The sequence below is a fragment of the Polyodon spathula genome, chromosome 21, assembly GCF_017654505.1.
Source record: "Polyodon spathula isolate WHYD16114869_AA chromosome 21, ASM1765450v1, whole genome shotgun sequence".
NCBI classification, from domain to species: domain Eukaryota; kingdom Metazoa; phylum Chordata; class Actinopteri; order Acipenseriformes; family Polyodontidae; genus Polyodon; species Polyodon spathula.
This window is the reverse complement of record NC_054554.1, coordinates 13786118-13801920: the sequence shown is the minus strand read 5'-3', so window position 1 is coordinate 13801920 and position 15803 is coordinate 13786118. Positions and strand designations below refer to the sequence as shown.

The following is a 15803-nucleotide window of genomic DNA, read 5'->3' as shown; positions in this document are numbered from 1 at the left end:
TACTAGGAGAAGGAGGCGTGTCTTGTTTGCTGCATTTACAAAAAAAAATGGAATATCTTACATTATATTTTAAAAAAAAAAAAGATATGTATTGTAATGCATGGGTCAAACTGATCCATGTGGCGGTTCATTTTTGTGATTCTGGCTATCAAACACTGTCAGGACATTTAATTACTATATTAAGGAAAAGTGAAAAATGGACATATGTTTTACAACGGAAGAGTAATTAACATTTTAAATCCAAAATGGGTAGGTGACAAGGTAGCCAATGTGGTGACGTCAGGTCAGATGCAGGAAGAAAACAAAGGAAAAATATTGAAGGTAAGGTGCAACGGCGCTTGAGCCGTTTTATTTTTTTAAATAACAAAAATAAATAAATATTCTTAACAAAAAAAAACACTGCTCACCTAGCAGGTCAGAAACACACAGTTCAGGCTGGGCAGATCGCTTTCACTGATCCTGTGTATATTTTTAGTTTCGGTTTTAAGCTGTTCTGGCTCTGTTCTCTCCTCTGAACACCCACCTCTTGCAGCTAAAGCTGCAGGTCTTTTATATCATGGCCGAGGGGTTAACTGACTATTAATTCTCTAATTAACCCTCGGCCATGGTCTGCACAGGTAGTTTTATTATGCATGACTGCCAGATAATTCAATAATGACTAGCTGACAGTCACACATTCACACAAGGTATTTTAATGTGGATTTTAATGTTGCCAAACAAAACCTACACCTTCTTGCCATCATATATTTATAAATAAATCACAATCATACAACAAAACAAATACAAAACAATAAATTGCACAGGGGCGGAGGTGTACCCCGTTCTTAAACAAATAAATGTACAGGGCTCCTTGCCCTGTTACAGGGTCAAATTGACCCGCATGGCTGTTCTAGTGTTAAAAACAAAGTTCTGTAATATGAAATGTCTTTGTGATGTTATGTTAGGTTTGTAAAGCAATACATTTACTTATGTGGTGACCTCCAGCTAAAATAAACCTGCTTAAAGTACACATAGCACACTAAGTTATATTAATGTCATTTCGTTGGTCTCACATATTCCTATATAAAAGTGGCACACTTTATGACAAACATGTATTTGATTGTTTAATAGTATTAAGGAACATAACTTATCACTCCTTGAATTTCACTGCTACCATTGTGGCACATTTCTGCATTCCCCTTCTTCTTAGCGTGTGCTGTTCTTGCGCAGCCAAGCAACTGCTGAATCAACAGCTGTGTGTAAAACACAGAGTCCACCCGGGAGATTTATCAGTGAGCAGTCCTCCACAACGTGAAGCATTGTCTGTTTCTGCCCACATGAGCAGAGTGGGCTGTCTACAAGGCCCCAGTCATAAAGACACGCTGCACACCGACCGTGACCAGTACGATAGTGATTGAGCAAAGACCAATCTTGGCGTGGCAGGTCGAAGCCAGGCGGGCGGTCTGTTGGGTCAGCAATGAGGAATTGGTTGCGAGTGTCGCTCTGGAACCACTCCTCTTGCCACTGGGTTGTTGATGACCAATCAGGGTCAGGAAGTGACAGCCAGACTGGACGTCTAGATTCCAGACGCACCTTTAGTGGATGGAGGATAAAGTCATGCAATGGTAGTGCTGGGTTATTCTGGATCTTGTTGACGATTTTGACCACTGCTTTCTTGCGCCGAATGTGTGGAGGTGTGATGTTGCTCAGCACCAGTAGCCACTGGACCAGAGTTGAGCGAAAAGTGCCGGAGATGGTCCGCATTGCAGAGTTCAGCTGAGTGTCAATTTTCTTTGCATGCGAACTGTGACACCAGACTGGGACACAGTACTCAGCTGTTGAGTAGCAGAGAGCAAGGGCTGTGGACCGGAGGACCGGTGTTCGTGCTCCCCATGATATGCCGGCCAACATACTCAGCAAGTTGTTTCGTGAGCAGACTTTCGCAGCTGTCTTGATCAGGTGGTCGTGGAATGTCAGTGAACGATTCAGGGTAACACTGAGGTGAATTGGGCTGTGATCGCACTTAAGCCGTTTACCATCTAGGACTACATTCAGTTCCCGTGAAGCACTTGCATTGTGCAGATGAAAAACTGCTTAGACAGTTTTTTGTGATGCTTGGTTGGAGTCGCCACTTTTTGCAGTAGTTGGATAAGATTGCCATATTGATGTTGAGACGCTCTTCCAGTTCTTCGAAAGCTTGGGCTTGAGTGGCACAGCAGATGTCGTCCGCATACATGAACTTGCTGGATCTTGTACGAGGAAGGTCCGAGACATACACATTGAAGAGAGTGGGTGCGAGAACAGATCCTTGTGGGAGACCGTTCTGCTGAATCCGCCACCTGCTCACTTCTTCACCCATGCGTACTCGTATCCGCTGGTCTCGCAGCAGGAACTCCAAGACAACTGGAACCCAAGCTGGCAAGGTTTTTGCCAGCTTTAACAAGAGGCCTGTGCGCCAGACAGTGTCGTATGCTGCAGTTAAATCCAGGAAAACGGCGCCGGTTTTAAACTTCCGCTGGAAGCCGTTTTCGTTGAAGGTAGCTAGATCCAGGACATGATCACATGTACTTCTTCCTACTCTGAAACCTGCTTGTTCAATTGGGAGGATCCGCTCAATGTTTGGGGTGATGCGTTTAAGGATCACCCACTCCAGGACCTTGTAGCATACTGAAAGTAACGATATAGGTCTGTAACTTGCTGCGACGCGAGGGTCCTTACCCGGTATCAGGATAGCGATGACTTTTGAGCATCGCCAAACTCGTGGCATGTGGTGCTCTGACAGGACACGCGTTAGAAACCCAGCCAGCCATGACCTTACCCGTGGTCCTAAATGCTTCAGGAATTCTGGGGGGATGTTGTCATAGCCCATGGCGGTTCCAGATTTAATTCTATTTAGAGCTTCTGCCAATTCAGCAGGTGTGACTGGATTAACTGTGACCTGACCACTATTCCTTCGGTGGAGTTGGCGCCACTCGTCTCTTACACGCCTCTTCCATTGTTTCTCGAGAGGTGCTTTGCCAACCTCTATCAGGTGAGTGGCCACCTGGTTTGCCGTCACTCCTGGGCGGCTACATGAAGGAGGTTTCTGAGATGCACCAAGTCGGCTGATCAAGTTCCATGCCTTCCTGCTTCAGTGGGTGAAATCGAGGTTACTTGTCGATTCCTCCCAGCGCGCTATTCTGGCTGCATCCAATGAATCCAACAATTGGTCCGCAATCTCTGGGTCTCCTGACTCTTCGTACTCTTTCAACAGAGCCTTACATTCATCGTCCAGGCACAGGATGTACACTGGTCTTTGGCCTCTTGGAAATGATGAAGTTGCTGCTTTGAAGATTGCTTGACAGAAGCGGTTGTACGCCTCTTCAACCAGAATGATGCAAAGTGGAATCGTTGGAATGCTGCGGTCAGCTATCTCATTAAACTTCTTCCAGTCTGCCTTTCTGAAGTTCCAACGAAGGCTGTTTGAGCTGCGGATTGTTGGTAGGCGCAGACCAATATGTATCAGTGGTGGTCTGTGCTGGGAATGTGGAAAGTCACTGAGGAGCGTTCTGGCAATAGGTTGGGAACGACCATTCATAGTGCTCGCCCAACATAAGTCCGGTGAGTAGTCTTTGGACCAGCGGGCTGAGTGGAAGGAACCTGGTTGTTTTGGGTCGTATGACAGGATAATGTCGTTTCTGGAGGCCCAAGTAACAAGGCTGTCACCATCATTGGATACATCCTCATATCCCCAGTCTGAATGGTGGCTGTTGAAATCCCCGACGTAGATAGCGGGGTGACGAAGCACCGGTAGAACTTGACTGTCCCAGTTCAAAAGGTCACATAAAGGATCTCAGATGAGTTGAAAACATGCAATACGTGTCATAGAAAAAGCTGCAATTGGTTACTGTAATGAGGAGAGCCAAAGCGTGATGTTTTCAGGGGTTTACCGTTCTTCTAAATGTACTGCTATAACTCCTGAGTAAGCAAGCACTGCTATTCCAATGACGCACATGTTTTCAATACTCATGCAATTTTCCAGTGCCTACTTGGAGTGGAATACAGAGACATGCAAATGCAGTGATATGTTCAAGGAGCGATCTGTAAATTGTGTTCATTAATCCTTACATGCATAAAATATTGAAAATAGCTGAAAAAACTAATATAGTTCATTGACATTTTTGCAATTTTTTGACATTGCTTTATATGGCGGACAAATGGTATCCTCATATGAGCCTATCATGCATTTGCGTTTTCCATATGTCCCCACATAAAGATAGAAGGATTTGATATTTGTCCCCATATGAGGTCGCCATGCATGAAAGGGTTAATACAATAGCTTAAAAACAGAATACCAATAAAAAATAAAACACACAGTTACCATAATATGTGCTTAGATCTTTTATGACGGAAAATGTGAGATCTATGTGCAACATAAATAAGATTTACTAGAACTATGTTGTTAGCTCTATGTACTTTAGGTGTTTTCAAGCACCCCAGTCATAATAATAATATCTTAATTTTTATATAACACCTTTCATAGTGGGCCATCATAACAAAGCGCTTTACAGAGGTAGAATGGGAGCTGTGCATTATATGCAGAGTCACTTACAATAGGACACTGATTTCACATCTCATCCACAGGACAGAGCACAAGGAGGTTAAGTGACTTGCTCAGGGTCACAAAGTGAGTCAATCAATGGCAGAGGTGGGACTTGAACCGACAACCCTGTGGTTACAAGCGCGGGACTTTAACCACACCTCCTTATCCAGGGCGACTTACAATTGTTACAAGATATCACATAATTTTTTACATACAATTACCCATTTATACAGTTGGGTTTTTACTGGAGCAATCTAGGTAAAGTACCTTGCTCAAGGGTACAACAGCAGTGTCCCTCGACCCTCCAGTTAGGAGTCCAGAGCCCTAACCACTACTTCACACAACTGCTCTGTGTAGGTAATTAGATAGCTAATTGTAAATGTAAAAAAATAACTAAAAAGCAGCTGCACAAGCTGGTTTCTTGCTTGCGTGCCTTGCAATGAAAGAAAGTTCCTGTATGTATGCTGCCGACTCACTATAATTTCGATACTATACAGAGCTCATATCTCAGCCGTCCAATCACCAATCTTTTTTTTTTTTTATAACCATGACAACGGTACTGGGGTGGGTGGGACGAATATATATTTTTGAACCACAAGGATGAGCTCGACTTGCCGATGTGGATTACATTCTGATAGGGTTTGGTATGAAATGTTTTTAATTGTCAATCACTCCATATCTGGGTGGGCCATGAGAAAAATGGGTGGGCCCAGGCCCCTCAGGCCCAAGCGTGGCGCCACCTATGTTTAACACAGTGCTCAATTGTCTATTTGGGAGCCCATTGCATATCAGAATCGCTTCGGTGAATATGTTATTGATGTCTTCAGAATACATTTTCAGTGCAGTACTTCACTCCATTTATGTGCCAAGTAATCTGGGAGAAGCGCCATTAGCACTTGCATTCGCATTTGCGCTGTGATCAGAATACAGCCCTAAGAGTTCTAGTTTATAGACAGTAAGAGTTTAAGATGTTTGTGTTAATAAAATGTTTTTAAAACATACTTTTCATGTCTTTTCCTTGAGAAACTATCAAAATAGCTAGTAAATGAAAAAATAAATTTAAATCAATGATTTTTTTTTTTTTTTTTTTTTTAAATCAAGTGACTTAAATCAGTGATTGATGTGCTGATGCTCTGGGGAGGCAAAATAAGCTGATCCCTGGAGCCAGGATTACACTTCAGCCATCAACACCAGAGCACCAGCATATCTACATCATCAGATGGAAGGAAATAAAAATGGATGAAGACACAGATGGATCACAGTAGTTTTCTGTAAAGCTACGTCTTAGTTGGTGCTTATCTTGGTGAGAGCTGAGTTCAAATCAGCATGAAGTTTTAACATCTACTCTCATGTAATGGAAATCATGAAGATCTGGAAACGTCCATTGACTGCTGTGAATAGTGTAGCTGGCAATAAGGGAAACACCTCATGACAGCCTGGAGAGACAGCTGACAGGAGGAAAGAGACCTCATTGGGGCTGGCAGGGGTTAGCTACCCTTGTCGACAGTATCCAGCTCTGTGTTTACAGGATGCTGGAGACACCCAACCAAGGCTTCTAAGAAATTAAAGAGAAAAATACCCCTAGAATCTGTGAGAGTGGGGACGGAAGATGACTCAATGTTGGATAACACGGTTAACGACTTAGGAATGGAAATGGATATGAGAATGGAGAGTACTTCACAAAAGATAAGTTCAAGGTCTGCAGTTAGCAAAGACATGGGACTCCAGGTTTGTGTCTGCGGTTGGAGCAAGGCGACAACAGTCAGGGGTTTGAAGATTCATCAAGGGAGAATGAATTGCTTGAGGGAGAAGGGACAAGGGCCTCGCATTGATCAGTACTTCTTACGAAGTCAGTCAAGTCAGTCAAATGAAATCCAGTGACAGTTTGCAGGATATCAGCACGCCTGTCATAGACGTGAGGAGAACACATGGATACAGCTAGTGATGAACCTAATGATCCTTGTGAACCCAGTCAGACAAACCAGCATAAGACAGAAAAGAACCTCAACGGGCACAAGCCTTGAGTTAAATGGTCAAGAGCTTGTGAGAAAACTGCGTGGGACACAGTAAACACAGATCTCTGTTTTGCATTGGAAAGGTTAAGTGGAACAATTGAAAAGAAGCTGGATAAATTTGGGGACATCACCTACGCATATACAAGTGAGAGGTTTGGAGTTAAAAAAATGAAGGAAAAAGTACAAACTATTCCTGGAGAGTCTAGGCAGCAGCAGGAGATTGAACGCTTAGTAAGTGAAAGGAGACAGCTGAGGAAACAATGGAGAAGAGAAGAACAAAGTCAGGAGGGACTCAATCTGTCACAAAAGGGTCATAAAAGATAAGCTTGCAACATTGCACAGAGCTGAGCGCCTACGGAAATGCAACAAAAAGAAGGACCGTGCGAGAACTAACTTTTATAAAGACCCCTTCAAATTAAAAAAGTTATTCACCAGTGAGAAAAGTAGCACATTAAAAGCATCTAAGTTTGAGCTGGAGAGATATTTGGAGGAAACACATACAGATTCAGAAAGGCAGGAGCCTATATCTATTCCTTCCGACATCCCACCTATCAATCTATCAGAAAACCAAATGGAGGAATGCCCACCTAAGTGGAAAGAAGTAGAGCAAGCTGTGAAAAAAGCAAGGGCGTCATCATCTCCAGGGCTTAATGGAGTTCTGTATAGAGTGTACAAGAGTGCTTCAGGAGTTCTATGAATCCTGTGGAAATTGATGAAAGTGGCATGGGAAAAACAGGTTGTACCAAGAGCATGGTGCCGAGCAGGTGGACTCTTTATACCAAAAGAAAGATTCTACAAGCATCAGTCAGTTTCGCCCTATTCCCCTATTAAATGTAGAAGGCAAAATCTTCTTCAGCATTATCGTTCAGAGATTGTCAACTTACCTATTAAAGAACTGCTTCATTGACACTGGCATTCCAGGTTTCCCAGGATGCTTTGAACACATCAATGTGATCTGGCAACAAATTCAATCAGCTAAAAAGGAGAGGAAGGAGCTCCATGTGATATTACTGGATTTGGCTAATGCATATGGTTCAGTGCCACATGAACTTCTTTGGGCAGCATTTGATTTTTTTGGTGTACCGATGACAATAACAAATTTAGTGAAAGCCTACTTTGGAGATTTGCAGTTTAGTTTTTCAACTTTTCAGCACTACATGGCAGTGCCTAGAAGTTGGAATAATGGCAGGATGCACCATTTCTCCACTGACTTTTAACATGGCAATGGAAGTAATTATTAGGGCATCAAAATGGGTAGTGGGATGAGAGCGCTAAGCTTCTGGAATGCAACTACCACCAATTTGAGCATACACAGATGACATGACAACTCACTACAACAGTAGCCTGCACTAATCAGTTATTGGGCAAATTAACCAATAACATTGAATGGGCACGAATGCAATTCAAGCGCAATAAATCAAGGCGCATCTCTATAATTAAAGGTAAAGTAGTAGTGCGGCAGGAAGTGCACACACAGGTCAGGTAGCTGCAGTTTCAACACAAAGACGCGGCATGCACCGTTTTTATTATAAATACAAAAATAAATAAAATGTTTAAACAAAAATAACACTACTCACAGAGCAAAATAAAACTATTAAACAAAACAAATCTTGTTTTCATTTTTAAATATATCTCTCTCCTCACGCTCTCCAGTTCCTCCTCCGAACACCCACCCAGAGCAGGGAGAGCTGCAGGCTTAAATACAGTAGCAAAGGGGTTTAACTAGTTTGTAATTATTCTATTACCCCCCCTCGGCCACAATCTGCACGAGTTTATTAATATGTGTGACTGCCTGCTAGTTTAACAACGCACTAGCCAACAGCCACACATTCACACAAGGTTTTTAAATAAAATACAGAACAAAACAAAACGCACGGCCACGCCATCATATATACAAATACAAAATAAACAAAACACATGGTTCACCATCACCTAAAAATACACAAAATAAACACAATAAACAAATACAATAAATCATAATACATAAATAACACAGGGGCGGATGGGGAGACCCTGTTCTAAAAATAAACAAAATGCATTCAACAGCAGGGCTTTCCTACCACCCTGCTACAAGCAGATAAAAGGTTCTACATTAATGGTAAGGCAATACCAACAGTATGAGAAGCCAGTGAAAAGTCTTGGGAGATGGTACGGTGGGGATCTAAAGGACACAGTTTGTGTGGGAGAAGTTAGACAGCAAGCAGTGGAAGGGTTGAAGAGCATAGACCAGCAGTGCTTTACCGGGCAAACTAATACTCTGGTGCTTTCAATTTGCCCACTGCCAAGGCTACTGTGGCCACTGACTGTGTATGAGGTTTCCTTGACAACAGTTCAGAAGCTGGAACCTTTAATCAGTTCAGAAATGGTTGCATCATCAGAGTAGGACTTTATGGTAAAGGAATTCTGCAGCTACAAATCTCCGTTCTAACTGAGGAGTTTAACTGTGCCAAGGTCCGACTGGAAATGACATTACTAGAGTCACGTGACAAATGCTTAAGGGAGGCAGCACCTGTGTTGAAAACTTGAAGAAAGCCATGAAAGATGGAAAGGCTGCCCTTCTGGGTAGGAGAGGATCCCTCATGTCCTTTGTGTTCATCACCTGCAACATTAAGGCGTATGTAAGGTGGGTCTTAGCCAAGGACGGTTTATTTGGTGCCATGACCAGGTGCTGCGATGTTTGGCCTTAGCTAGAATAAAACAAAGTCACACACTTTGGTGTGATAGTTCTGAATATCCATACATTTAAAAAATATATCTATTTTTCAATACCAACCAATTTTTTGTTTTATTTTTTAGAAATTAAAGGTTTTACTTTGTCTTTTACATGACTGGACCAAAATGAAAAATACTAATAATTACTAGAACTGTGTACATTACAATTAACTGTGAATGTCCTCTTCCCTCTCACTTGGGTACGATAAAGTGAGATTCTGTTAATTTACGTTAGCTGATGTCAAAGCCATATCTTCTAATTGTTAAGAAACCCCAGGGGCTGACAAATTAGTACAATTGACAGAACACACAATTTCTCAACTCATGTAAACAGCTTAAGAAGAATAAACCACACATCCGGTACATCTGACGTGTTACGATAATACTTGAGAAAGCCCACATTTAAACTAACACTGTAAAAGGGCTTGTTACTGCACGCTTCTCGATTAATCTTCTTAAGAGTGTCATTTCCTGGATGAGTTAGGCAATGGAGTCTGGACCACATATTAGTCACAAAATACACTCCGTTTCAGATCCTTCACTATTACAACTGTCTTAAGGAAACAAAGTATTTGTTATAAAAAATGTCCCAGCTTCTTAAACTCAAATTACACAAGTAACATATGTCAAAGTGTTTTTTCAGAGTACAGACGCAGCTATCTCCTTTATGTCCGTGTTATCTCTGTGGTGCAAAGGGCTATCAGATATGCCCTTTTGAGTGGAGTTCAGAGAAAAACCTGCAAGTTTTTCTGAGAACTCTCGAAATACTGAGCAGCAGGCCAGAGATAAACCCACCACGGATCTTGGATTCTATGGGACCTATGGCAATCTCCAGCCCAGAAAATAGCAATGGGGAATGCACTGAATACACCGACACTTTAGACGATGATGATGGGTCAGTTGTGAATGGTAAGTATTTCTTCATCGTACAGCTTTCATTAAAACGATAAAACGTACTGTGTATATATATATATATATATATATATATATATATATATATATATATATATATATATATATATATATACATATATATATATATATATATATATATATATATATATATATACACACACACACACACACACACACGCACACTTCAGACCGTAGCTAAGACTGTAAATCTCAATACTGATAAATAATGCATACGACATTGCATATTCAGTCACCATTAATATAATAATCTGTATAGTGATTAATGTAATGCCTTGTCCTTGTCTGCTGCAATTACACATGATCCAACACGATCACTTCTTTCCACAATAACCGAGTGCACTGTCAACACACGCCTTTGTCGCATCTTATGCAATAAGTACAGTACCAACAGTGTTGCAAAAAATAAAATGGCCATATTTATGTTTGAAAATTTCCCAGCTCAATCTTATGTTGACTTCCAGGAATGCGGTGTTTACGTCACTATTTACATTACCGACAAGCACTTCGCCGCAATTTCCTTTTCAGACACCTGTCTGAACGCACTTAGGCCCCCTAAAACCTCAACTGTGAACGGAAATTTTGAGGCGGCCCAGAGACGTCCCAAGGCCGACTTAGTAAATGTTAACTGGGTGTAAGATTTCAAAAACAATTGCAAACAGTCTACCGGAGCATCTCCGTGAAGTCCCCCCACCCCCACGAACAGCACAAACGTTCAGTCATATGTCATCCGTTCACAGCACTAGACAGGAACAGTGCGAGGGCAGAAAAACGTTAAAGGTGAGTTCTTTTTTTTGTCATTTTCAACTGAACAATTATCTGTATATACTATAATTGAGGGGAAACTATCAAAACTCATAGGATTAAAACAAAACAAAAAAAAAAAAAAACACTGCTACATCTGCGAAACCTACTTAGAAACAATGAGTGATACAACGATGACTCACCTTGCTGCTCAAAGTAATAGTTTTTCAACGCAGGTCTGAGCTGTTCTGTGAGAAATGCGATCCCCCGGAATCAGTTCCTGCCCCTCCTTTCAATTTCACTGGAAAACTCAGTTGTCTTCTTTTGTTCGGTTATTCCATATTACACTCCTGTTTTACCGTACTACCCTTTGCCAGTTTGTCAATGATTTGAAGTTTGTTTTCTGTCAGACGCATCTGAGACATTGTCCTAATAATAGAAACAACACACGCGCAAATAATAATAATAAAAAGAGCACAAATTAATGAGACAAGTTTGGTTCAACTGGGTTACTGTAAGGGGGCTGAGTGACGTCACTCCCATAAAATAATATTGTTTAACAAAGTGCAGAGATAAGCAGAGTAGGTTGGAAGGTAAGCACATCCGAAAACCTGTAACTATTTCAATTATCAAGCATGCCTAATAATTACATACGTTTTCCACAGCATGCGTATCAATAACTATACAAGCGTGAAATGCCCGGTTTTAAAAGAAACCAATCTGTTAGCAAACAGAATGTAAGGTACTACACAAGGTTAAAGAAATCTGTTACACTTGCACTGCCTAGGTCATTTCACCTCAGCATTGTGTTCCAGTTGAAAGTAGGTTAATGGATGAAAGCATGTTAGTCAATAGGAGAAGCTGCTGGTTGGTCAATGACAAGAAGTAAGCCATTGAAGGGATGGGGACAATGTAACCCATGACTAACTGAATGCATAGCTTGTGATGCCAAAACTTGTATGCTATAAAATGTGTTTCTTTCATTCAAAACTGCACATTTTAGATCTATATAGAGAATTAAAGTGCATGACAGGTAGGTGTTATGGAATTATTTTGTTAGCTACAATTGCCTTTATGGCACTGCAGAATTGTATTGGATTCTGCATCGCCACATTCAAAAGCAGACACAATGCAGGGCTCCTCTAAGAAAAGTGACAATGCCAGGAACCCCAATAGATAAAAGAGGTTTTCATAGTTAATGTTATCTTAAAGGCATGTACCTCAGCATGGGTTTTCAACAGCATTACTGGAATTAAAAACAGCTCTACAGTCTGAAAGCCATGACAAAGAGCCATTTCAATGTTCATGATTTTTTTTTTTTTTTTAACTGAAAAGATTCTTTAAAGGTAAAAAAAAAAAAAAAAAAAAAAAGAGCATTTTATAGAATAAGGATTCCTTGGTGGACTAATCAATCCATGTTTGGTTTTGTCAGTGAGAGACATTCCCCTGTTGGTGAGGTGAGTTATTGCAATGTAAGTTCTTCAAGGGGTGGTTAAACATTTACTGTACATTTTCAAGAACATACAAACCATATTCTCTTTTTGGCGAACCCCTTCCCCCACAAACAGTACACATTCTTTACAAATGAAAATGTAAATTAGTTAAATTTCAGGAGAGATCGCTTTTACTGTTACAGAAAAACTGCATAAAATAAACAAAATAATTGACTACAGAGTTGTCAAAATTCCAGTACATCCTATCCTGGGTTCAGGATCCCATGCATAAAACACTACAGAACAATTCAATGTATAGTAATTCCATAGGTTTATTGTTTTGTTTTGTTTACCATGCTTAATTTGTTAGCAATTGTTAAAAAAAAATGTACGTATAGTGAAAATAACCTGCCTCCATCCATCATGAAAATCTTTTATGAAAATATAAAAAATGCCGAACTGCCACTAACCACCCATTTGAATGGATCTGATCCTTTTACACAGTGGTTAAAAGGCGTTACAGAACGCCCTTTATTTTGACGCCACATTACTTTACCTATGCTGTGTCCTGTCTTTTGTACTGCAGTGAAACATTGTTCATTACAATCTTTTATTTATATATGTTTATTCATAAATTATGAGGGGAATGAAACTGAAAACTCGGCAACCGTCATGAAGTAAAGCAGAAACTGTTTTGGCAGCCACCACCTCCTGTGTTTGTATCCATACACTCCAACGTTCAATCCCTATTCAAATCAAGGAATTAACAGTGGTGCAGGAGGGGGCACTAGTTCATAATTACTTTTCCACCCCAATAACTTGCACAGCCACTGTGATTATATTTCGAATGTAAAATACATTACAAAAAGACGAGTGTTACCAGAATCTAACAGTGTTTAAAAACATTGAGGAGCTCTGAGTGTTGTTGTTGGAATATTGATTTTTTTTTGGCATGGCCTGGAATAGTGATTTAAATTGTTTTGAAAAGCCCCTCAATTTATCGAGGTTGCCCGAACCCATCTGGGTAGTGGTCCTTTAGTTTGACCACTAATTGAAACTAATGGTACTTCTCGACAGTGGAGCTTCTGGATTAATTACTGAGGTTTTATTCAAGTAATACTAGATGTGACAAATTAATAAGTGTTACTTGTTAGATCAGATACGGCAAAAACATTATTCTTAAAGCAACTTCACTGAGGGGTCAAGGGACACCACAGGTAGTCATAGAAGCCTACTGCCTAGAATGGGGAGGGGCAAGTTGAATTAGAAGTCCTGGAAACTTTGATAAGTTGTTGGGGTTTTCAAAACCCACTTTCCCAGATAATATGAAAATAATCAAATAGCCCAATAGCGATATTAGACAGTATCATAATGTACTGTAAAGAAAAATGTCATTTGAAGCTACTTTATGGAAACTGCAAGATAAAGCAGATCAATTTAAAATCACCGGCTCTCCTTTAAGTCTGACATAGTATGACCACTAGATTGCTACACTTGATCAAACACCACTGTAGGATTTATTTATTTATTAGCAGCAACCTTCCAGATGAAGTAGCAGGTTAAAACATGTCTTTTCTTCATTCTCGGGAGTTGTATAAGGCTCGTATTTCCTAAGATTCTTTTTTTCTCCCATAATTTACATCCCAAATATAAAATGACCCCAGCATTAAAACAGTTCTTTGTCAAAGGATTTTACCATATTAAAAAAATTAAAGTTAAAAAAAATAAACTTTCTAAAATGTTTATTTTACTAGATGCGGAAGTCTCTGTAGTTTTGACGATATTTTATAAAATGAAAGTTATGGATGATAACACAAAAGATATCATCTCTTCTGTCATTTCAGCACAAATTGGTCAAATTCATCTAGATAACCCCACATTCCCTGCTTCTTCAGCATTTCTTACCTTGAATGGCAGATAAATACACAAATGAGTCGCTGTGCTCTAGATTCTTTAGAAATAGCTGAAATATAAAATTAGTAGTTTGTGTCATTTTCAAAATTTAAAAAGCACAATAAAATAAATTAGGTGAATAAATCCCTTTCCCTTTCCTCTGTTGAATTCGAGAGAATTCTTCTTCTTCTTCTTCTTCAAATTTAACCATTTTCCCAGTCTATATTTTATTAATTAGTGTTACTGATGCACTGTGATTCAATACATGAAATTAAAACGTAAAGAGAATAACTCAAATGGCAGAACGAGCTCAGCTACTGGAAATCTGGAAGACATTTGGCAGATACTGTACAATAGGTCAGCAGGACAACAGAGAAGTGTATTGAAGATTAGGCCATGTCAGAATCATGTAGTCTGGTACCTGCGGACATTGCTCTCTGTAAACAACATCATCATTGCAACTGCACTGTGCACGTGATGGCAGCCAAGTATATATTCAGTACTGTTGTTTAACAGCAGGAACCAAATTTTCGGTTCGGCCTAGTATTTCATGACCCTGACCCTGGAGGTCAAAGGTTTCCCACAATCCTTGTATATGACCTAATTTACATAATAATGTATTTTACATTTAATTGGGCATCAGTGCCCCTCTATAGGGGAAGAGTGGTAAGTGTGTGAGAGAAAGGGGACTACTAAGTAGGGAGAATATTTTTTTACCAATAATCAGTAATTGAACATTCTCGTCCAACCCTACAGTTGAATGGCTCTCCAAAGACCTGACTCTGTTCAATGCAAACTTAATGTTAATAGTTTGTCCTGGTTGTGTAGCGCCTCAGCATGTCTATTCTGAACCATACAAATCAGTGTTGTTAAGGCAGCTGCTCTTGTAGGAACTTCAGGGTCTACCGCTTCAAGAAGACATTCAGACAGCAGGTCTCCTGGGCCCTGCAGGATCAGCATATGGATCTCCTCTGCTGCTGCTTTGAGGCACGGGATCTGAAACTGGGTCTGCAGTTTTACAGTGTGCAGTGTATGTCTGACTCATCACACCAGTGCCTGGTGTCTTGTCACTGTTTCTACTCTCTGCTTTCTCAGTTGTTTTGGACGCAGTGTTTTCAGAACGTCTCTCTGGTATCAGTTCCTCTTTCCCGGCTGTGTTGCGAGCTGCCCTGGCCACAGTTTCAGCGGCAAACTCTCCGTGAGTAGCAATGGAGAGGTGTAAATCTGAGGCCAGTTCTTGGATAACTTGTTCAGGGTGCCATTGGGATATTTGGTCTAAAAGAGGCAAGAGTTCCTTCATTGCAGCATAATCTGACTGCAGCTAAGAAGGAGGAAAACATGTTGAAACAGCTGCAATTGTACATGGCACAGTATTTAGTTTTTTATATTAATTTCTATTACAAGTCAGTCTCCTATTTGATATTTTGATATCAACAGAATCAAATTAAGTAATGTATGCTTTTACTTGAGTTTTAGATTTGGTCCACCTTTTGCTGCAACTTTGCCCACAAA

At 40.4% G+C, this 15803-nt stretch overlaps 1 protein-coding gene across 1 annotated transcript in view; it reads right to left on the bottom strand.

Moving 5' to 3' along the window:
- LOC121296701 (transport and Golgi organization protein 6 homolog) overlaps positions 1-15803 on the bottom strand; it is a 40696-nt gene that overhangs the window by 21974 nt on the left and 2919 nt on the right. The window contains exons 2-3 of the mRNA XM_041222472.1: positions 15220-15612; positions 9086-9167 (exon numbers count right to left, since the gene is read on the bottom strand). Coding sequence (XP_041078406.1) covers positions 9086-9167; positions 15220-15612 — 475 coding nt within the window. The remainder of the gene's footprint in view (positions 1-9085; positions 9168-15219; positions 15613-15803) is intronic.